The following is a 24,160-nucleotide window of genomic DNA, read 5'->3' on the forward strand; positions in this document are numbered from 1 at the left end:
TGCCTCAGGGATCTGTTTTAGGGCCATTACTATTTAACTTGTATATTAATGATATTGGCGAAGATTTGGATGGAGATATTCAGTTGTTTGCAGATGATGCAAAGTTGGGACGAACCATAAAGAGTAGTGAAGATGTTGTGGCCTTGCAAGAAGACTTGAATAAATTGAGTGATTGGGCAAGCAAATGGGGGTGTGAGTTCAATGTTGCAAAATGTAAGGTTTTAAAATTTGGAAAACAAAGATGGGATGCAGAATTTATGCTTGGTAAGAATATATTGTTGGAAGTACAGGAAATAAGAGATCTGGGAGTGATAGTGGATAAGGATCTAAAATTTAGGGGTCACATCGCCAAAATTGTGAAGACAACACAAAGACTTCTGGGAATGATGAGGAGGACACTGACGTGTAGAAGTAGGGAGATTCTTGTTCCATTGTATAAGGCTTTGATTAGGCCACACATGGACTATTGTGCCCAGATTTGGTCACCTGGTTTTCAGAAGGATGAAGAGATGTTGGAAAGGGTCCAAAGGCGACTGACTAAGGTAGTTTCTGACCTCTGGAATGTCGAGTATGAGGAAAGATTGAAAAGATGTAATTTGCAGAGACTAGTGGAGAGAAGGAAGAGGGGAGATATGATAGAGACCTACAAGTTGGTAAGGGGTTGCTATAGGATCAATGGTGGAGAAGTTCTACAGCGAATAGTGGGAGATCAGGGGAGAACCAGAGGTCATCCCTGGAAACTGTATAAAGAGGGTGTGAGTAGGGGAGTGAGAGGCAGGTTTTTTTCGTGCAGAGTTGTGAATGATTGGAATGCCTTGCCTGAGAGTGTGGTGTCTGCAAGGAGTTTGAATGTGTTTAAGACCCGGTATGATGAGATGTGTGTGAGATAAAAGGACCTCCTAGATGAGTCTTTGACTCCATGAGGTCTTGTTTAATAATAATAATAATAATAATAATAATGCAAAGGGGATAAGACAGGGAGATTCTATTTTCTCTAAAATTTTTACAGCAACACTTCAAGAGATGATTCAAAAAAATTAACTGGAGTTCGAAAGGCATGACAATAAAAAGTGAAAAATTAACCAATTTAAGATACATGATGATATTATATTAATTTCAGAATGCAAAAAACCTACAAGAAATGATAAATATAAACATAGAAAGCAAGAAGATAGGTCTTAAATAGAGAAAAAACAATTATTTATTTCATATAAGGTTCCCCTCCCTTCCTCCCCCATCCCTTAGGATGAGTTGAACTCTCCTAATGAGGGATGATGCATGTATTTCATGACTGTACATTTGTGTGTATGTGTTCGCAGGGCCAGTTTGCCTGAGGGACAAAAAACCCCAGTTTCTGGTGAAAAAAACCTTCTGTATGAGACCGGCTAACTCACCCTTAATCAAAAGAGACCAGAAAAAGGTTCCTCGTGTAATGGGCAGGAATCAAACCCAGCTTCCCAACCAAAGGGCTTTGTCTATACCGACTGAGCTATGGAGACTCATATCAAAAACAATACAACTTGATGATGAAAAATAGTCTCCTCTTATGTGTACTTGGGGCAACTTTGATATTGAAAATGGATTACAGAGCAAAATTAAAAGAAGAATACAGTTAGCCTGGTATTCATTTGGGAAACTGAACTACATTTTCAAAAATAACTTACCCATCTGCCTGAAAAAGCAAAGTATTTAACCAGTACATATTACCAGTACTCACCAATGGCTCAGAAACCTGGGCACTAACTAAACAAATGTAAAAACAAATACTAGTGATAGAAAGAAGAATGATGTTAAAATTTTTTTCCACTTGGTTAGACAATAAATTATATATTTAGTTTAATCATTTATCCAAGTGTAAGCAAACAAAGTTTGTGCCTGAAGTATCTTCAGGACTGGGGCAACTTGTGGCAAAGATGAACTAAGTTCTCATCACTTTCCTTAGTATCCCATAATGCAAAGCACATCTCCTTGCAGACATGTATAATGCTATGCATTATGGGAAGGGTGAATACCCAGACTAGTTTCCCTGTTTAAGTGTGGGGTTACATCTCCAAAAATTCATGAGATCCCCCGATTCACCCCAACAATCAGCGACCCGCAGGATCAAAAATTCAGTATTGTTCCCCTCAGTAACAGGCTCACCCTGCCACTGAAAAGAACTCTCAGCATTGGGTCTACCCCATGGCAGGCTCACCCCACCACCACCGAGCAAAGCCACTCATATTTCATCTGGGGGGGGGGGGGTTAACAGCAACAGCTATGCCTCAGTGCATGGCTGTTGCTATGACAACTTCATGGGCTACAGCATTGCCATTCATTATCTCCCCCCCCCCCAGGACCTGGGTGACAGCAACAGCTGAGCCTCAGTGAAAACTTCATAGGCTACAGCACTGCCATTCATCACCCAAGCTTCCAACCAGTTTTGACCTTTATTGAGGTCTCTTCAGTGGGAGCCAGACCCAGAGGTAATACCAAGGTTTAATCAATGCAGCACTCATATTTCCATATGCCAGTTACCAAAAGGTGTCACACCTTATTATTAAATTACTCTGGATTAGAGAAAGATGTTGAAATTTTTTCCACTTGGTTAGACTATAAATTATATATATAGTTTAATCCTTTATCCAATTGTAAGCAAACAAAGTTTGTGCCTGAAGTATCTTCAGGACTGGGGCAACTCGTGGCAAAGGTGGACTAAGTTCTTATCACTTTCCTTAATATCAGTCGTGAAGATACTTCAGGAGCAAACTTTGTTTGCTTACACTTGGATAAAGGATTAAACTAAATATATAATTTATAGTCTGAGTGGAAAAAAATTTCAACATCTTTCTCTAATCCAGAGTTATTTATTAATAAGGTGCGACACCTTTTGGCAAATGGCATATGGAAATATGAGTTCTGCATTGCTTCAACCTTAGTATCAAATCTTGGTCTGGCTACCACTGAAGAGACCTCAATAAAGGTCTAAACCAGTCTGGGTAGTGACCCTTCCCATAATGCAGAGCATTATACATGTCTGCATGGAGATGTGCTTTGCATTATGGGATACTAAGGAAAGTGATAAGAACTTAGTCCACCTTTGCCACGAGTTGCCCCAGTCCTGAAGATACTTCAGGTGCAAACTTTGTTTGCTTACACCTGGATAAAGGATTAAACTAAATATATAATTTAAAGAATGAGAGAATCATCCTAGGAATAATACTAATGGATAAAAAGAGGAAGGAACGGATCAGATCAGATCACAGGCAAAAGTCTTGGATGCAATGGAAATTGTAAATGCATTGAAATGGAGATGGGAAGGACAACTGGCTTGAGGAACAGAGAATAGATGGATCAGAAAAGTAACAGAATGGATACTAACTGGAAAGAGAAGACAAGAACATCCAAAAATCAAGATGGGCAGATGAAATAGAAAAACTGGCTGGAAAGAGATGGATGGCAGAAGCAGAAGACTGGGAAAATTAGAAGATCATGGGGGGGAGGCCTTCATTCAACAATGGATCGAAAATGGCTGAAAAAGAAGAATGTTAAAAAAAAATTGCAAAAAGACTATTTTTAATTATGATTATTTTTACACTATTCACAGTGTTGCTGATGACAGTGCATTCTAATCCTCCTCTTCTTCTTCCTTTGACAAGCCTTGCAAGTGTGTAACATTTCAAGCTGCAGGGTCTTCCAAAGCCAATGCCTTAAATCTAGTAAACTTCAATGCTACCAAAATACAGTTCTGTCTTATGTCTCATAATGAAGCTCTCACTTCACTTCTTTCTACCTTAGATAATACTTAGATTTGCAGATAAGATCATGTTTCTGTTCTTTGGTTAAGTTACACATCTAACATTTCTTGGAACAAATATCAACTCCAGAACTCCATTATCTCTAGAAAACTTGGTGTCCTTTTTCTGCTGAAGCCTTCATAACTGTACAAATGTTTACACTATATAAGATTCTAATCCACCAAACACTACAATACTATTCTCACATTTGGAGGGGGACACCAAAAATCTGAAAAATGCTTGATGCAAGCCAAATGAGGGCCAAATGGAAGATCAACTAGAAAACTAGTTATCCCTCTTATCTACAAGTTCCAGACTATTATAACTCAATAGCAGAGTTTAGCTATATTTGTTATTATTTTTGTAATTATATAATGTCATCCATCGTAATGGAGTGCCATCTCCATTATAGAATTTATTCTCCTATATGTGAGAATATGTAATTCTCCCACATGAAACTCAGTTACCTTTTCTGAGCAAAACTAATTTTGTACACTGTTGCTCACACAACAAATAGAACTTGACAATAACTTATAATAAACTCAACTCCTCTCAGTATAAAAAAATGCCATAAATAAAGTCACTACTTTTCAGATAAATAACTTTGCATATATCAAGATATATGTTTCAAAACAAAATAACATTTATGATCAAGAAGCAAAAGCAAATTTGTAGTTACCTTTTCTGGTTGCAAACAGCATGAAATACAGTGTTCATATATGCTGCAACAGCCATTGTCTTGGCAAGTTTCACATGAATATCTCTTGCATGAAGCAGCTTTTATATTGCAACAACCATTAGAGAGAACATCATAACGTTGACATACATTCCCTAGAAATAAACAGACAACTGCAAGTAAATATATGCATGCACAAATCTTAGTACAGTGGTATCCAATCCACTCAAACAATTATAGTGGTGGGGAGGGAGAAGATTTTTGAATTATATTAAAAAGATTTATTCAATGATGTCAAAATTTATGACACACACATTTATATGAATCCCACTTGTGATATATTTTAGTACTGTGGATAAGCTACTGATCAGATCACCTCCAAGTGTGAGCAAACAAAGTTTGTGCCTGAAAGTATCTTCAGGACTGGGGTAAGGTGATACAACACCAGGGCAACTCGTTGCAAAGGTGGAGCAAGTACTGTGGATAAGCTACTGATCAGATCACCTCCAAGTGTGAGTAAACAAAGTTTGCACCTGAAAGTATCTTCAGGACTGGGGTAAGGTGATACAACACCAAGGCAACTCGTTGCAAAGGTGGAGCAAGCTACCAACACTCCTATCTCAGTATCTCCTATATATATATATATATATATATAATGCAAAACACATCTCCTTGCGGATATATATATATATAATGCAAAACACATCTCCTTGCGGATATGTCTAATGTCATGCATTAAGGGAAGGGCCACTACCCAGACTAGTTTCGACCTTAATTGAGGTCTCTTCAGTAGGAGCCAGCCCCAAGCTGAGACAAGCTGAGATATATATATGTCTAATGTCATGCATTAAGGGAAGGGCCACTACCCAGACTAGTTTCGACCTTAATTGAGGTCTCTTCAGTAGGAGCCAGCCCCAAGCTGAGACAAGCTGAGATATATATATAATGTAATGCAAAACACATCTCCTTGCGGATATATAATGCAAAGCACATCTCCTTGCGGATATATAATGCAAAGCACATCTCCTTGCGGATATGTCTAATGTCATGCATTAAGGGAAGGGCCACTACCCAGACTAGTTTCGACCTTAATTGAGGTCTCTTCAGTGGGAGCCAGCCCCAAGCTGAGACACCAGGCAGAAGCATTCGCAGGTCATCTCTACCTATAGGAGTTGCCAAATGGTGTGCCACCCTTTTTTAATAAATTACTCTGGATTTAGAGAAAGATGTTGAAAGTTTATTTTTCACTTGGTTTGAGTATAATAAAATTAGTTTAATCCTTTATCCAAGTGTGAGTAAACAAAGTTTGCACCTTAAAGTATCTTCAGGACTGGGGTAAGGTGATACAACACCAGGGCAACTCGTTGCAAAGGTGGAGCAAGCTACCAACACTCCTATCTCAGTATCTCCTATAATGCAAAACACATCTCCTTGCGGATATGTCTAATGCTATGCATTAAGGGAAGGGCCACTACCCAGACTAGTTTCGCAACTCCTATAGGTAGAGATCACTTGCGAATGCTTCTGCCTGGTATCTCAGCTTGGGCCTGGCTCCCACTGAAGAGACCTCAATAAAGGTCGAAACTAGTCTGGGTAGTGGCCCTTCCCTTAATGCATAACATTAGACATATCCGCAAGGAGATGTGTTTTGCATTATAGGAGATACTGAGATAGGAATGTTGGTAGCTTGCTCCACCTTTGCAACGAGTTGCCCTGGTGTTGTATCACCTTACCCCAGTCCTGAAGATACTTTCAGGCGCAAACTTTGTTTGCTCACACTTGGATAAAGGATTAAACTAATTTTATTATACTCTAACCAAATGAAAAATAAACGTTCAACGGATCACCTCCAGTTCAAGGTATTCTTTAAGGGAACAAACATCAGTTACAGTTGAATTGTTATTATGATATTACATATATGATAATACACCATTAAGAGTTCAAAATAACAATTGTAGCCAGTTGCATAGATCAAAAAATATAATAATAAATAAAAATAATTATAAATTAAACAAACAAACAAAAAAAAAAAAAAACTAATGAAAAATTAACAGTGATCACTTCCCAAAACTTTGATATTCGGCATACATGTTGACTGTTTAAGGTTTGGACAATTTCTTAGCATTTAGCATTTCTTGCAGAAAGGCTTATATGTTGGTTATACATGATTATTAAATAACTTAAGGAATTCACAACGTATACTAGAATATAAATTAAATTTAACTTTAACATATATTTCCAATATTTTGGCAACGTCACGCTGCCATCTTCATGGGAACTTAAGATAAAGATACATGCACGTAGACACTACAAACAGCAAATGAGAAAGAAGTGAGGATGCTACTGTTTTTTCAAAAGTCCTGATGGTGCCCCCTAGTGGGCTATATTAGGTATTATTGGCCGTTGGGCTGAAGTTCTCCTGATGTACGTCTCCTAAATTTGGGGCAGTCTCATGCACCCAAATTTGTTGAGGTTTGGCATGTTTCTTAGGGCTGAGGCTGATTCCATGAATAGTCTCAAATTTGAACTTGCTGCGGTGTATTATTGTGGCTTTCTTCCACCATATTCTGTGGCATGTATCCAGAGCATGGTCTGCCAGCCCAGAGTGGCTGTACTGGTGAAACCGGATGTAGTCCTTGTGTTCTGAAATTCTGATATTTGCTGTCCTCCTGCCTGTTTGGCCAAAGTAGGACAGCTTACAGCTGCAAGGGACCTGGTATACACCAGGTAGGTCTAGGGGAAGTGGTTGGTCTTTAGTGGAGTAGATAAGGTAAGGGGGAATGCCACCGTGGTACTCAACCAAACTGACTACTCAGGTAAGCTTAAGGCTTTATTATTAGATTGAGCTACTTACCTCCCTATTGAATACAACCCCACCAACTCACAAATTAGAAAACTCCATAGGCTCCTTAAGAAGGTCACTTTTTTGGCCTGTGGAAGTTACTAACAAACTAAAACCGTTTAACTCTAGACCCCCCCCCCCCCGTATATATATGGGCTCCCAAAAATACATAAAGAAAATGTGCCATCAATGCCATCCACTATGGGACGCTCACACTATACTTGCAACACACCATCACATAAAAAAACTCAGCCCACTTCAAAGACAGTGTAGAAAACCTTACACTCCAACATACTGACATAATGGTTAGCTTTGACATCTCCTCCTTATTCACAAATGTCCCACTCAAGGAAACCTTAGAGCTAATTCAAGCTAAATTTCCTCCCGATATCTCAGCCCTATTTCAGTTCACAATGAGCTCAAGCTATTTCGTTTGGCAGGGAAAATTCTACAAACAGATAGAGGGGACAGCCATGGGTTCACCACTTTCCCCACCCTTGATCAACTTCTTTATGGAGACTTTTGAAGAGAAAGCCTTAAACTCTGCCCCACAAAAACCTACCATATGGCTTCGCTACATTGATGATGTGTTTGCTATTTGGCCACATGGCTCTGATACATTCCTCTCCTTCTTAACACACTTAAACAACCAACACTCCAGAATCAAGTTCACCCTGGAAAAAGAGGAAAACAATAGCCTCCGTTTCCTAGACACACTAGTCACCTGCCAGCCTGATGGAACCTTGGTTTTCTCAGTATATATAAAACCCACCTATACAGGTACATTCACCAACAACCCCACCACCACCCCTCACAACAATATGGAGTTATTAAGACACTATACAACAGGGCTAAACTAATCTGTTCAAATGACAATGATGTGTTTGCTATTCAATGCCCTAACCACTGAACTAAATCACATCCTTAACACTTTCTCAGCCAATGGCTACCCCCCCCCCAGAAAATCAAAAAAATACTAAAACCAGTAAACCACAACCCCCCTCCCCATAAACAAAGATTACTCTAAATCCATTACCAATCCATTACATCCAGGGCACCTCGGAAAAAATTACCAAAATCCTAAAAAAAACATGATTTGACCTCTTGTTACAGACCATATAGAAGATTGGCATCCCTTATCCACTCCACTAAAGACCAACCATGTCCCCTAGACCTACCTGGTGTATACCAGGTCCCTTGCAGCTGTAAGCTGTCCTACTTTGACCAAACAGGCAGGACAGCAAATATCAGAATTTTCAGAACACAAGGACTACATCCGGTTTCACCAGTACAGCCACTCTAGGCTGTGGCATTTATCCAGAGCATTTATCCATGCTCTGGATAAATGCCACAGAATATAGTGGAAGAAAGCCACAATAATACACTATAGCAAGTTCAAATTTGAAAGACTATTCATGAAATCTTCCTCAGCACTAAGAAACATGCTAAACCTCAACAAATTTGGATGCATGAGACTGTCCCAAATTTGGGAGACGTACATCATGAGAACTTCAGACCAACGGCCAAGAATACCTAATATAGCCCACTAGGGGGGGGCACCATCAGGACTTTAAGAAAAACAGTAGTGTCCTTGCTTCGTCCTCATTTGCTGTTTGTAGTGCCTGCATGCACATGTTTTAAGTTCCCATGAAGATGGCAATGTGACATTGCCAAAATATTGGAAATATATATTAAAGTTTAATTTAATTAAACTTTAATAACGTTGTATAATCTAGTACGCTGTGAATTCCTTAAGTTATTTAATAATCTAGCATTTAGCATGTTTCAAGGAAAAGACAAATTTGATGCTGGAGTGAAGAAGTTTTGTCTGGTTCCAAGAACTCTGTGCCTAGTGTCAATACCGTAGAACCAAAGCCAGACCTGTTGGATTCCAAAAATGAAATATAGTCTTGATGTTCTTTGATTTTAATCAAGGCAGAACAGCTAGTCTGTCCAAAATAGCAAAGACGACATGAGCAGAGTACTTGATAGACACCTGGTAAGGAAAGAGGTGGTAATGTATCCTTTGTTCATGGTAGGAAGAAAGAGTTTTCCAGGTGGTTTGAAGGAAGCATACAGATTGAATTTATGAAGAATCCTTGCTGTTTGTTCCAAGGTTCCTTTAAGATAGGGTACTGAAATTCTTTTCACATTGGATTATAGTCTGGTAGAAGGATGATAATTATAAATTTTTTTGAATGGGTAGTTTTGTTGTATCCATTACATACCAGATTGATTTCAATTTTATTCAGTTCATCTAACAAAAGGGGATCAGAAGTGCTAATCATATGAGCTCAGTGTACAAGACTCTTGACAACACCCATTTTTTTGTGGTGATGATGATGGGAGGATGAGTGAATGTATCTGCAAGTAAAGATTGGTTTTCTATAAACCAAGAATTCAATATGACATGTGGGATTATGAATTATGGTGTCCAAGAAGGGTAGTTGGTTAATGGATTCACATTCAATGGTGAACTTGATACAAGAATACAAGGAGTTTACTTCCTCTAGGAACTAAAGTAATTCGAACTCAGTGTGAGACAGATTGTAAATATCAACAAACCATATAAGAGTTATTTTTTGTAGATGCTCCATAAAATAATCAGCCAAGGCTGGTGAGATAGACCACCCACTGCTGGTTCTTTTATTTGTCTGAACAATTTATTATGCCAGGTAAAATAGCCTGCATTGATGGTAAATTTAAACAGGTTGACAATATATTCTGGGAAATCAGACTGCAAAAAAAACTGAAGAGTCTCTTGTAATGGTATGTTGGTGAATAGGGAGACTACATCCATAATCTCGTTATTTGACATCTGTCTTGGTCATACCAGCTTTAGATATAAAAGTGGTATGGCCAATGAGATTCCCAAGATAATGAGAGATGTTTTGCAAGGTAGTTAGTTGGAGAGCCAATACAGTCCTAATAGACGTAGTGGGTTGCCATCCTCATCCACTTTATGAAGACCATAGAGACAAGGTGGATGGGCATCCCGCGATTGTATATTTTAATCATTCATTTAATTTATTGACTTTTTGTTGGATCCCTGCTGATAACACTGTAGGTTGATCTATCTCTTAATGAGATATTAATTTTACGATTATGTGGCATTACCTTCATTAGCCTTAGTGATGATAATATTAGTGTTCTGGCATAAGGAGCAAAGAGCTTGTACTTCTGAGAAAGGTAGATTAAAAGCCAGTTTTGCTTTGTATAAAATTTGGGCAATCTTAAAACTTAATCTATTAGCTTCATCTGTACGTAATTCTCTGATACCTTTTTTCTACATTTACTGTGATTTATAAGTAAGGCATTGCCAATTTTGCCTTGTCTAAGAGACAAGGCAAAATCGAGCCCTTTAGACAAAACATTTAGTTCATTTGTCAGTAGTGTAATGGTTAAATTTATAACCCACTGGTTGCAGTTAAATTCAGTTACTGGTTGAATACTATGGTTATTTTTTTCCTTCTAATATTTCAAACTAACAAAATAATCTACATTTATAGAAGAAATGTGTTTGTCTAGCCGAGGATAGCAAAATATGAGAAATTAACTCAAAATGGTTTTGATGGAGAATGCCTTTTAGAAGTACAGGTAATCCTCATATAATGTGGTACTTATACAACACGCTTTCGATATAATGTGGTCTACAAATTGTAATAACCCTTGTTCAGTGCGGTTCTTATACAACGTGTTTTCAATAAAAACATGGTCTACAAACTGTAGTAACCCTTTATCTTTTCATATATTTTTCACTCCGCAACTTAAAAATCAAATTTTATCTTCGTTAAATTTCCGTTCTGTCCATATCGCGCATGTAGTTATAAGTAGTGAATTTATATTAGGGGAAATACCCTTTAGCATGCATGTATATCAATTGGTTACCGTATAAAGTCTTTATTATTGAAAGCTGTCTTCGTTTTCTGCAGGAAAGCACATTAAAAAATCATAAGTGTGTTGATCTCAAGCTGAGTGCTTTCTTTTCTGGTGAGTTACATACAATATGTAATGTTTTTTATGTAATTTTTTTAATAGTAATGGTTACATACAGGATTTTTGCAATATTGTTAAAAATGAAATTCATGAATTAATTGATGGGGAAATAGATTTAAATGAGGAGGGAACTGGTACAATTAATAGATGACGTCGAACCAAATGGAGGGGAAAGTTCTGCCGAAGATTCTGATTGTGATGAATCTGTTAAAGAATTCAGTTTACAGAAATTAGCAGAAGGATTGGACTTGGCAAGAAAGTTAGGAAGTTATCTTTATTCCCCCCCCCTTCCAAGGGGGGGGGAATAAAGACAAATCGGCTTGGTGAACAGAAGAAGGATGATCGTTATAGGAGATTTTAAGGCTGCACATTACATGCTGCTTAATTTCTTAAGGTACATCTATCTCAGCATGTGCCAGAGTGGCACATGAGGATCAAGAGTCATCGATTATCAGCGGATGTGACTGTGAATAAGATGTTGCATCTCTCTCCAGTTGGCAAAAGTAACTTAGGTAATGACAGGATAGTGGCTAGCTATACAAAAGACTTCTGTGAGGAAAGGATATATGTGGAAGAACCACAAGGCCAGTGATTTCTATATAAAATATTTCACAATTATATTGTGAAATATTTTACACAGGAAATAAATGCTGCTTAGTCAGTGATCAAGAGCTACTTCACAGATTAATGTCTGGATATATTCCAAAGGACAAAAGGCTAAATAAGGTAAATGTAAAATAGATTAATGAAAAAATTATTATTATTTTTTTATTATTATTATTATTACGGGTATCTCCATGGAGTCAGTAGACTCATCGCGGGAGACCCAAACTAGCAAAACAATATCTGTCATATCTCTTCTTGAATTCATTTACAGACGAAGAGCTCACAACTAAGTCAGGCAATGAATTCCACTCATTCACCACCCTCCAGGCAAAAAACCTTGCTCTGACACCTTTGCTAACCACACTCTTCTTTAATTTCCAGAGATGACCTCTTGTTCTTCCATCACTGTCACACAGCTGAAACATTTCCCCTGCATCAATCCTATAAAAACCTTTTAGTAATTTGAATGTTTCTATCATATCCCCTCTTCTTCGCCTATCAACCAATCTCTGCAATCCACAAGCTCTCAATCTATCAATGTAGGGAGCATTTTTTATATCACTCACCAACTTGGTCACTCTTCTCTGAACCCTCTCCACAGCCTCCTCATCTCCAAGGAATCCAGGTGACCAGACCTGAGCACAGTAATCAAAATGTGGAAGTATCAATGCTTTATAAAGGGGAATAATAACCTCTTTATCTCTGGATGTCAGTGTGTTCCTCAACAACCAAGTAATCCTATGTGCAATCTTGGACACCTTAGCAATGTGTCCTCTGAACTTCATCTCCCTATCTACCAATACCCCTAAGTCCCTAGCCTCATCAATCTCTTGGAGTACCTTTCCATCGATGTAGTACACAGCTGGTAATCTTTTAATTCCAAAATGCATGACTTTACACTTTTCCACATTGTACTGACATCCATTTTCTTTTGCCCATTTTACCAGCTTATTTAAATCCTCCTGCAAACTTTCAACATCAGCTTGATTTTTTATTGCACTACACAACTTTGCATCATCAGCAAACAACTGAATATCTCCCTTTAAGCCGTTTCCTATATCATTTATATACAAATTAAACAACATTGGCCCAAGCACAGAGCCCCGAGGCACACCACTGGTCACCTGCCTCATTCTGGACTCGGCTGCTCCATACACCACCTTATGGTATCTCTCCCTGAGCCATTCTCCTATCCATATCACCAATTTAATATCCATTCCCATCTGCTCCAATTTGCGTAACAGTGTTCTATGGGGTATCCTGTCAAAAGCCTTAGCAAAATCCAGAAGTACCACTGTGTAGCCAGTTCCTTTGTCCAACTCTGATGTTATTCTATTATGAATAGTTAATAGATTGCTAAGGCAGGATCTACCTTTAACAAAACCATGTTGGCCTCTATAGAGTATCATATCCTGATCCACCCATTCTTGAATTTTGTCTTTAACCAACTTTTCCAATACTTTTACCACTACTCCTGAGATGGTGATTGGTCTGTAATTCAATACCGCAGTTTTAGAGCCACCCTTATGCAAAGGAACCACTTTGCCTAACTTCCACTCCCTAGGGACCATACCGGAGTTCAAACTTAAATTAAATATCCAGGTAAGAGGGGTTGAAAATTCATTTGCACATTCACGCAACACCCGAGCTGATATTCCATCTAAGCCTACTGCAGTGTTTGCATTTAAGTTTTGCAATATATTTAATACCTCTGATTCTTTAGCTTCAATTTTCACATTAGGTATTGCTATAGGTATAGAGATATCCTCACTTGGGTGATAGACTTTTGAGAAGTGATCACTCAGTAACTCGACTATTACATCTGATTTTGTCACCTCAATACCATCAGCACCCACTAAGGTTATCCTTCCGAAATCATTCTTCCTCTTACTTGCCACATAGCGGAAGAACTCTTTGGGATTACCCTTGATCTCTTTGGCTAAGGTCTTCTCATAATCTGATTTAGCTTTTCTTACTATGCTGGTAACCTTCCTAGCTTGAGCCTTGTACTGCTCATGGGTATCCTGATCGCCCTTCTCCTTGTAAATTCTCCATAACATTTTCTTTTTTTGCAGTTCAAGCTTGATACTACTGCTCATCCATCTAATGCCTGCCTTGTTTGACCTCCTGACCATGGGGACACAATCTGATATTGCTTTCCTCAGATACCCGCTGATTTTATCCCAAGCACTGCTAACATCTTTCCCTTGCAATATGTTCTGCCATGGGATGGCTGCAAGCTCACTCCGAAGCTTGTTATAATTGCCTAACCTGTAGTTCCGTACATACCCCTTCTTAATAGTAAAATCCAGAGATTTTGCAACCTCCCAAGTCAATACCACATGATCGCTTTCACCAACTGGAGGTAATGAGGACACCTTACTTATGCATATAACCTCTGAACCAATAACCAGGTCCAACACTCTCACTCCACGTGTCCCTTCAGTTAAGTGCTGTTTCAAGTAATTATCTCGTAGAAGATGTATGAACTCCATTTCCTTTTTGCTACGTGATATTTCCTCCTTCCAATTGATATCACCATAATTAAAATCCCCCATAATAATCACTAAGCCTTCACTCATTGCACTAAGTTGCTGATGCATGAATTCAATATCTCCCCCCGTACTCCCTGGCCTATAGCAGCATCCAACTGTATATTTGGTTGCGTTGGTCACTATTTCGCACCAGACTGCCTCAAATGAACTCTCATTCACATGTCTATCATCATGATATACTACTTTCTTTGGCTGCAACACATCAGCTATCATCAACAGTACTCCTCCTCCTGTTCTATCTTCTCTATCCTCCCTGAAAATGCTGTACCCATCACATTCAATTCCAGTGACCACATCTTCTGCTGACAGCCAAGTTTCACTAATGCCTACAACTTTTGGTGAGATTTCACTGACTAATGCCCAAAAATTCTTCTCTCTTATTTCGAATGCTTCTAGCATTGGTATATAAAAATTGCAGATTCCCTCTAGATCTTGTACTGGCTTTAGAACTGATATATAAGTCACTAACTACCGTAGTCCTATGCCGATTTTTATCCCCTCTCTTCTGCAATTTATTCTGCCTATAAGGATCAATAAATACACAATCAGTGCTAAAGTTTCTCTCTCTTACACTCAACCTTTTCAATATTAGTTTCCCTGCCCAATAACTTCAACCTGTTCAGAAAACAATAACTTCTTCAATCACTTATGTCCTTCCATGTTAAGATGCAGTCCATCTCTAGCATACAACTGCCTTTTTCCTTCAAACACACTCCAAACATCAACAAACTCCAGACCTCTTTTTCTGCACATTCTTGCAATCATATCATTCATTATCATTGCTCGTCTACTTAACTCGTAATTGTCAAAACGAGGTAGCACACACACTATTCTCCCATTGACACTTTTCCTCTTCACAATATCTAATAATGTTCTTAAATCTTTTCCTACCCGATTTATACTACCTCTCAGGTCATTCGTACCCACCATAACTATCATCTTGTCTGTTTCATGCCCTCTCTTTATTGCTAAAGCCACTATTTCTATTGTCCCATCAGCCAAGCACTCCTCATGCATACCACTCTCCATACCCTTAATCATAGAATCACCATATATTTTACCACATATTTTACCACTCTTAACTTCATTCAAGTCCACACTCATGGACTCATTCTCTACACTATTCAGCATGACTCTCCCAGCTTCATTACTCAACTCTCTATTACTTACCCCCCCCCCCACTCTCACTACATCTCATTTCTTCTAGGCAACTTGTGGTTTTATTATGTTGACTCCCAATCACTCCCATACTATTTATTACTGAATCATTCACCAAAGACTCACCCATATGTAATCCTGTTCTAGTTACTTCAGCTAAAGTAATCTCTATAGTCCTAATTTCTCTGTTTAACACATTAAACTCAGCTTTAACTTCCAGTATCTCCTTACCGATCACTTCCACTTCCTCATGAAGAAGATGAAGGTCATTTTTCATTTTCATAAACTCCCGCCGAAGTTCTTCCGCTACGGTCCCGATGTCAGCTTCCATTCCTAAACTATAGGAATGAAAACTTCCATTCATAAACGATGCTGCTATAGGCCAGGGAGTACGGGGGGAGATATTGAATTCATGCATCAGCAACTTAGTGCAATGAGTGAAGGCTTAGTGATTATTATGGGGGATTTTAATTATGGTGATATCAATTGGAAGGAGGAAATATCACGTAGCAAAAAGGAAATGAAGAATGTAATCTGGAAGAAAAAGAATGCATTATGGGAGCAGCACAAGATTAATGGAATAATCAGTCCTGAGAGTGGAAAGAAGATAATATAGCTTTACCTTTCTTTAAGGCTTACACAGTGATCAGAATACATTTTGGAAAATTATGGAGACAACTACGATGTTTGAGTAAAACTTTAGTTTAATATAAACCAAAATCAACACTCGACGTTTCGACCTTCATATCAAGGTCATCTTCTGCTGGAGCATATACACTATATACAGAGAAATGGGCTGCACTACAATCTACGTGGTTTTCTAAAGTTACTGACCAACCGTTACAACAATTATTGGCCTGATCTCTGGTGAAAAAAAAAAAAAAACCACCTTGACTACATCAACGCTAGAATCTATCGGTTATATAGTATAAATAACCAATATAAATATATACTGGTAGTATAAATATAGAGTCTATTATTATCTATTGGTTACAAAATTACATTGGGCTGGAAAGCAACATGTTTATATATATATATTAAAAACATGATTATACATATAAATTTCAAACCAATTGGTATGGAATAGTTTCCAATACTAGCTGAAGGTTGCTTAAAGTCCTGAAGTATGCTAGATACTAAGTATTAAGTAGGCTGAATATGTGCCATCCAGATTTTTGGAATTTTCATGCCGTCATTATTGTTGATATTAGGGTGGTTAATCAGAATTTCACAGGCTTCTTTAAATTTTCTTTCATACCAGGTTTTTGTATGGTGTAAAGAGCGGGTACTTTTCCAATCAATTTGGTGTAAGGTGTTGAGAGCGTGATCTGAGAGACCTGCTTCACCAAAATTGTTATATTTAATGTGTCTTTTGTGTTTTTTTTTCCTTATAGGAATTGTACGTCCAGTTTCACCAATATAAGGTAAGTTACAGGTACAGTAGATGCAATAAACTCCAGGATGTGCCAATGGGAGGAGAGGATCCTTAGAGGAGTTGAATATGTTTTTTTAATTTTGTAGGTGGTTTAAAGGTGGCATTGAAATTATAATGGTGTAGGATTCTGTTGATTTTTTCTGATAACACTTTAATGAATGGGATGGCTATGGTTTTACTGTAATCTAAATTCTTTTTTTTGTGTAGTAAGATAATATAGTTCCTTTGTATAAAGGAGGCTCCAAGACTGATGAAGCAAATTATCGACTCATCAGCACACATCAGGATTCATTATCAAGGTACTGGAGAAGTTGGTCAAGAGCAAAATACAGGAATGGATAGACAGAAATGGGATACTATATGGGGGCAACATGGTTTTGTGAAGGGTAGGCATGCCTCAGGAATTTGTTCATGTTTTATAATACAGTGACAGTTGAGTTGGATAAAGGTAATGGGTTTACAGTGATACTGCTGGATTTTGTAAAAGCATTTGGCAGGATACTATGTGAAATTCTAATTAATAAATTGCAGGCCATGGGAATGGATATAAAGTTCGTGAAGTGGATCAGAAGGTGGTTGATAGAGAGATAGTAGAGAAGTTTATTCAGAAGTGAAGTCTAGTAGAAGACCTGTGACTACTGGTGTGACACAGGGCTCTGTTCCTGGACTGCCACTATTTAATTTGTACATTAATGATATGGGAAAAGATATGAGAGGAACTATTCAGTTGTTTGCCGATAATGCAAAATTGGGTAGAGCAATAGTTAATAAAGATGTTAAAATTTTGGAGGATGATTTGGATAGAGTGACAGTCTAGAGGCAAAGGAGAACGAATGTCAGCTTAATGTGCACATTTTGAGATGAAAAGATTACCAGCTGTGTATCACACTGATGGAACTGTACTCCAGGAAATTGATGAAGCCAGGGATTTCAGGATGTTAGCAGATAGGGAATTAAAGTTTAGAGGGTATATTGCAAAAGTGGCTAAAGCAGCTCATCAAGATTACTTGGTTACTAAAGAATACCCTGACGAGCAGAGGCAAGCAGGTTATTATACCTCTTGAGCCTTGGTAAGACCCCCCCCCCATCTTGACTACTGTGCACAAATCTAGTCACCTGGGTTTTCTTGGGATAAGGAAAAGGTGGAGAGGATCCAAAGGTGAGTGACCAAGATGGTAGTAGGTCTAGGGGATGAACCTTATGAGGATTGGTTGAAGATTTGTGGGTTACATAAATTAGTAGACAGGCAGAAAAAAGGGTGACATGATTGAAACGTAGAAATTACTGAGGGGTTTTTATAAGATTAATACAGAGGAAATTTTTCAGAATAAGTCTGATGGTGGAAGAAATATGGGGCCATCCTTGGAAACTGAGTAAGAATGTAGTTAGTAGGGGGTGTCAGGACTACATTTTTTGCATGGAGAGTTGTAAATCAGTGGAATGGGTTGCCCAGAGTCTGACTGAATGCCACGACTGAATGAGTTCAAAGCTAAGTATGATAGATACTGTGAGAACGTTGGATAGTGCTTGGCATGATGTTTAAGGTCTCCATAGAGAAGCCCATAATAATAACAATCTCAAGGGATGACCCATGTTCTTTCTCCTTCTCTTTATTCTACCATACGAAAGAACTCCCCATTGTCAATCAGGTATCTCTCAACAGTTTAAATGTCTCAATCACGTTATTTTTTCTTCTTCTATCTACAAAACTTTGCTGTCCACATGTCCTCAACCTATCCTCATACCTAACACTGTACAGTCTTGATATCATTTTTGTTATCCACCTCTGTACTCTTTCCAAGGTTAATTTATCACCTTCAAATCCTGGTGGCCGAATCTGAACACAATAATCCAGATGTGGTCTGAAAAGAGCTTTATACAATGGAATCACCACTCTTCTATTTCTGCTGGCATTGTGGTACCCTTTGGATTACCCTCACCACCTTTGCAATATGTCCCCTCAACTTCAATTTTCTACCGATCATCACTCCCAAGGTCCCTTTGCTTTACCACTTTCTGTAGTACAGTTCGGTCAACAGAATATACATCTCCTATCGATGGATCCCAAACTTCAAGACCTTACATTTAATCAAATTAAACTTGTTGGCATATCTTCAACTGTTTTCAAATGATGCAAAGTCAGGGGAGAATTATGAGTGGCTTTAAAGGAGAATTTGAATAGACTGTATGTTTACACACTGTTACAGAACAACAGATCACAGGTCAACAGAGTATACATCTCCTATCGATGGATCCCAAACTTCAAGACCTTACATTTAATCAAATTTAAACTTGTTGGCATATCTTCAGCTGTTTTCAAATGATGCAAAGTCAGGGGAGAATTATGAGTGGCTTTAAAGGAGAATCTGAATAGACTGTATGTTTACACACTGTTACGTCCTACCCCCTTTCTATTGTAAGTCTATTTTATGGTCAAATTATGTCTCTTCCTTCCCTTATCTCACTTCTTTTATATGCTCTAATCTTTACTCTTAACTTGGGGCCATATTTTACTATAAGGATATGGTTCGTGGGTTGAAAGCAAAGAGATTCCCACCAGACAATGGCAATTCCTTTGTTTCTGAGCTAATACTGGTTTTTTCTTCGGACTCAGGGAAAATTTCTATTTTTTTGCTGCGCCACCCTAAGTTCTAGACTTTCAAACAGTGAAGAATCAAAGAACCAGTACCGAGCTCTGAACGGTATCCTTAATTTCTGAATCTCATATAAAATAACTCAAGTCTCAAATTTATCCCTATCTCAGTCTACAGTTGTGACCTCCCTTCCAAAATGCCTCCCACTGTGGTTTGATTTTTATGTGGGGGGGGGGGTTCAGTAGAAAATGATCTCAGGCAAGACAATTGTTAAATCAAAAGAAAACATTTAATTATGCACTAAACAAATTACAAGTGATGAATAACTCAGACATATGTTTACTGCAAAATCAATTTCAAATAAATCATAAGCACTCAATCTCTCTAATTCTATCTCAACAAGCTTAGGTATCAGTTCCACATGCCACTCGAACAAAGGTGAAACAAAGGCTAATGACTCAACACTGTTAAGGTTAACTCTGTCATGCACTAACTTCAATGTCAATTTCAGATAAAATATACGCACTCAATTTCTCTAATTCTATCTTAACAAGCACAGGTATCAAATCCACATAACACTCAAACAAAGGTAATACAAAGATACACAATTCTACTAAGGTTATGCATTTCACAGACGTTCAGGTCATGCTCTAATTTCTACATTCATGTCTTGGAATTTAGTCTGTCTTTCTAAACTAGGTTTCTAGAGTCAGTCCTTACGAGAAATCACAATATTCTAGACTTAAACATTCCATTAAAATTTACAATCACTCTTTCTACACACTTTCATTGAACAAAGAAAAGGTTTCTACGTTACCACCCAGTTGGGAACTGCTGGAAAATCATACACATCTCGATACAGCTTCACCTTCAGATTTGTTCCTGGTTCCGTTCGACCTGCTGTTTCCTTCTCGTCAGATTCGGCCTAGATGAATCTCGGACACTAAAGACACGTGCTTGCCATTCACTGGTCGCCAGGTTAAAGCAAAGCTCAGCTGTCTATACTGCATACTGGACTTCAGCTACACTGGACGAACTTTCTATCAGCAGATTCTCAAGGACTGCTCAGCATTCTTTCCTCACGTGGCTCAACGCTTTGCCCAAGAAACTGGGACAAACATCGGGGCACGGAGCGCATGACTCCCACAAGAGCAGACCAGAGTCCTTTGCCGGTCAGACAACTGACTGGCAAAGGACTCTGGCAGAGGATCCGATGAACGAGAGAAAAAGCCCCCATCCGGCACTGCGTTGCCTTTTGAAATTACGTGCCCCTACACTTCTGTACTACGTCATATCCTTTTCCTTACTTGCTCACTTCAAAATACAACTCCCTTTGCCACATTCTCCCCTAGTAATCTCTTTGGTGGGGGGGGGGGGTTAGTCGCATGCCTTCCCTTCATGGCCAACGCATATTCTGGTGCACGTACATTGCCTCTGGCAATCGATCTTTGATCTGTTAGACCTTCACTCAGTAGTGCACAAACACTCATGCCATTTTTAGCAAAGCTTAGGCAGTGGATTTAATCACAACAAAATACATTATAATATTAAGGGATAAATAACACAATTCTAAAATCACTAATTTGTCTGGCACCTTTACATTTAATTTTTCCTGCTTGACATAACAGTATGTGCAAAGTTTTAAAATGCATGTTAAGCTTTGAAGAAATTATAAGTTAACCACTTTTAGTTTTATTCAGAACTTAACAACACTCAAGTGAGTGGAACTAGCAATTCAATATTACAAACTGTATGTTGAAATTTGGTGGGCAATGATGGGATGCAAAGCAGTGGTGCACCCAGGGAGGGAGCCAAGGTGCCCCCCCCCCCCAAAAAAAAAGAAAAAAGGAAAAAACACTAGAAAATTTTCCAAATATCTTTTCCTAATTAAAATTTTTTTTAAAATTTATATTGTGTCGTGTCTTCTATTTCTATACTACTTATGAATTAGCGGTCACATAAGGTGGAAATACCCTACAGCTCTCGGGAATCACGGCCACTGTTGAATGTGAGGCGAACGAAGTATTGCTCCGTCAGACTGAGCGCTACTTCGTTTGCCTGAGCTGGGCCAAAGGAGATCATGGGTATCATGTACTGGCGATCACTGTAGATGCTCAATCATAGGTCGTATGCAATGCGTAGTGTGTACAGTAATCCCTCGATTAATGTGTCATTTTTTTTCGATACCCAAATTCGATTAGTGCGCCTATATACATCTTAAAAATAAATGTTACAGATTTTAAAAATTTTCTATCTATACATTTTTATGGCTAACTATTTTAAAAAATCACTCACCAGAATGAAATAATTTAGTTACCGATTTAAAACATTTTACAAAGTTATTTTTAATGGCATACTATACTATTTCCATGTACACTGTGTATACTATGTTCCCAATTTTTACCGCCAAAATTTATGTCGTCTGCTAGTACAGCCACAGATTCGAGACCCTTCGACACTTCTGCACATGTCACAAAAAGGAGAATCCATTCCGATAATAGGGTAATCAATCCATCTTCTGGGATGAGTGTTTATTATTACACGTCGGAAAATTAACTTCTCTTTTATGATCATTGTAGTTTTTAAAGTGGTAACTATTTTGCTTGTATAACAGTTGGGAAATTTTATCTATAAAGCACGTGATTTCGCGTGTTGGTGACCAATTCATGTGTCCTTCATTCCTTTCTCCCCTTCAATGATAACGTCCAAGAGTTAATTACATCTCATTCTGAAGAACTGAGTGATTCCGACCTGCTAAATTTAGATGCACAGCAGGAAGATCCCGAAGAATATGAAGAAAATTTAACCACTGATAGTCAGTCAAAAGAGATTTCACAGAAACAATTTGAAAATATTTTTCGTACAATCGAAGTTTTTAAGCAGCAATGCTTAGAGGCTGACCCTGATGAAGAGAGAAGCAGTAAAATTTGCAGAAAAGTAGTAGAAGAGGCAACAGGGCCATACCGTCAGTTGTATGAAAAACAAAATGCCCGCCAAACTACGTTAGCTCAATTCCTTGTTAAGAAGTAGAATAATAAAATTTATATTCTGAAGATGCTTTATTGTCTTTCAGCTTCATGGTTTTCCTTTAACTAGGCACTGAGATATACAATTCTTTTATTAAAAAAATTTAAGTCAAAAAAGAAATTTGAGGAACGAATTATACTTTTAGTTGTATGCAAAGGTTTCTGTAGTTCATCAGTTCATAAGAAAAATTCCGGTAATTGAACCACATGTTTATTACGATAAATAACAATAAAAAGCAACCCGACAAGCTTCGTAAGTTGTATGACTTACATCTTCAGGGGTCAAAAGTAACTAAAAGTTAAAACACACGAAATGAGAAATTACTCAAAATAGTTCATTCTATGCAGTTGTCTAACTGTTCATTAAATTGAATATCCGAATGTAGATTCAGTGCAATGCTAAGTTTGAACAATGCTGGATGCTATCACGTTATGTTGTTCACGTTCACATTGTCCGAAGTCTGACTTGGGTATATTTTTTATCAATGCTGACCAAACTTGGTGTAGAATTAAGTCCTGATTTTTGTTGAATTACATTGGAATTTTAAGCATGTTTGTAGCTTCTTTAAATTTCCTCTGAAACAATTTTTTTCAATGTAAGACATGTTTGTTTTTTGCCAGAGTACATTATGGCCAGTGGCAGTTGCATGGTATGCTAAGTCTGATTTGTTTTCTCTTCTTTTATGCACGTCTTTTTGGTGTTCATTCATGCGAATTTCCCCTGATCTTCCCATCTGGTCTACATAGCAGATGCCACAGGAACAATGAATATTATATACACCTGGCTTTTTTAAAGGATGATGTGGAGGTTTTGGGGGATGTAGAGAATCTTGAAATTTTTTCCAACGGTAGAAAATCCACTTTGATGTTATGTTTGTTTTAAATTTTGGAAACAAAAAGAAGGACTGGCTATGGGCTCCCTCCTCTCCCCAGCTTTAGCTAACCTATATATGGAACATTTTGAAAATAATGCTTTAAACAATTATCATAAAAAACCAAAAATCTGTCTACGCTATGTAGACGATATTTTCATCATATGGCCAGGAACAACAGAGGAACTAACTGCTTTCAAAGATTACCTGAATAATATACACAATAACATAAAATTTACTTTGGAACAAGAAGAGCATAAAAAACTTCCCTTTCTTGATATCTTAATAGAAATCAATGAAAAAGATAATAAATTATCCCTCTCCATCTATAGAAAACCCACCAACACAGGAAGATTTATTAATGGGCTTCACACCCTCACACCACCATCCCTCGCAAAAGATAGGTTTAATTAAAACCTTGAGGGCCAGATCTTCAAAAAAAATGGTTATGAACCGAAGACTATCAACAAAATCCTGAACACACCTCCTACAATTATCTCACAAAAGCAAGATTTCAAGAACACAATCATGCTTCCATACATCAAGAATGTTACAGACAAAATGGCCAAATTAATAAACAAACATAACATCAAGTGAATTTTCTATTGTTGGAAAAAATTTCAA

The 24,160-nt window shown here is 37.9% G+C and overlaps 1 protein-coding gene across 5 annotated transcripts in view; it reads right to left on the minus strand.

The window, feature by feature from the left end:
• Positions 1-24,160, minus strand: part of LOC150097918 (SREBP regulating gene protein) — a 146,454-nt gene that overhangs the window by 96,534 nt on the left and 25,760 nt on the right. For all 5 annotated transcript variants that reach the window (XM_090406547.1, XM_090406548.1, XM_090406545.1 and 2 more), the window contains exon 3: positions 4,456-4,607. In XM_090406547.1, the coding sequence (XP_090262673.1) occupies positions 4,456-4,607 (152 nt within the window). The remainder of the gene's footprint in view (positions 1-4,455; positions 4,608-24,160) is intronic.

The sequence above is a fragment of the Typopeltis vanoorti genome, chromosome 16, assembly GCF_054136105.1.
Source record: "Typopeltis vanoorti isolate ZY-2024b chromosome 16, IOZ_Tvanoo_1.0, whole genome shotgun sequence".
Lineage (NCBI taxonomy): Eukaryota > Metazoa > Arthropoda > Arachnida > Uropygi > Thelyphonidae > Typopeltis > Typopeltis vanoorti.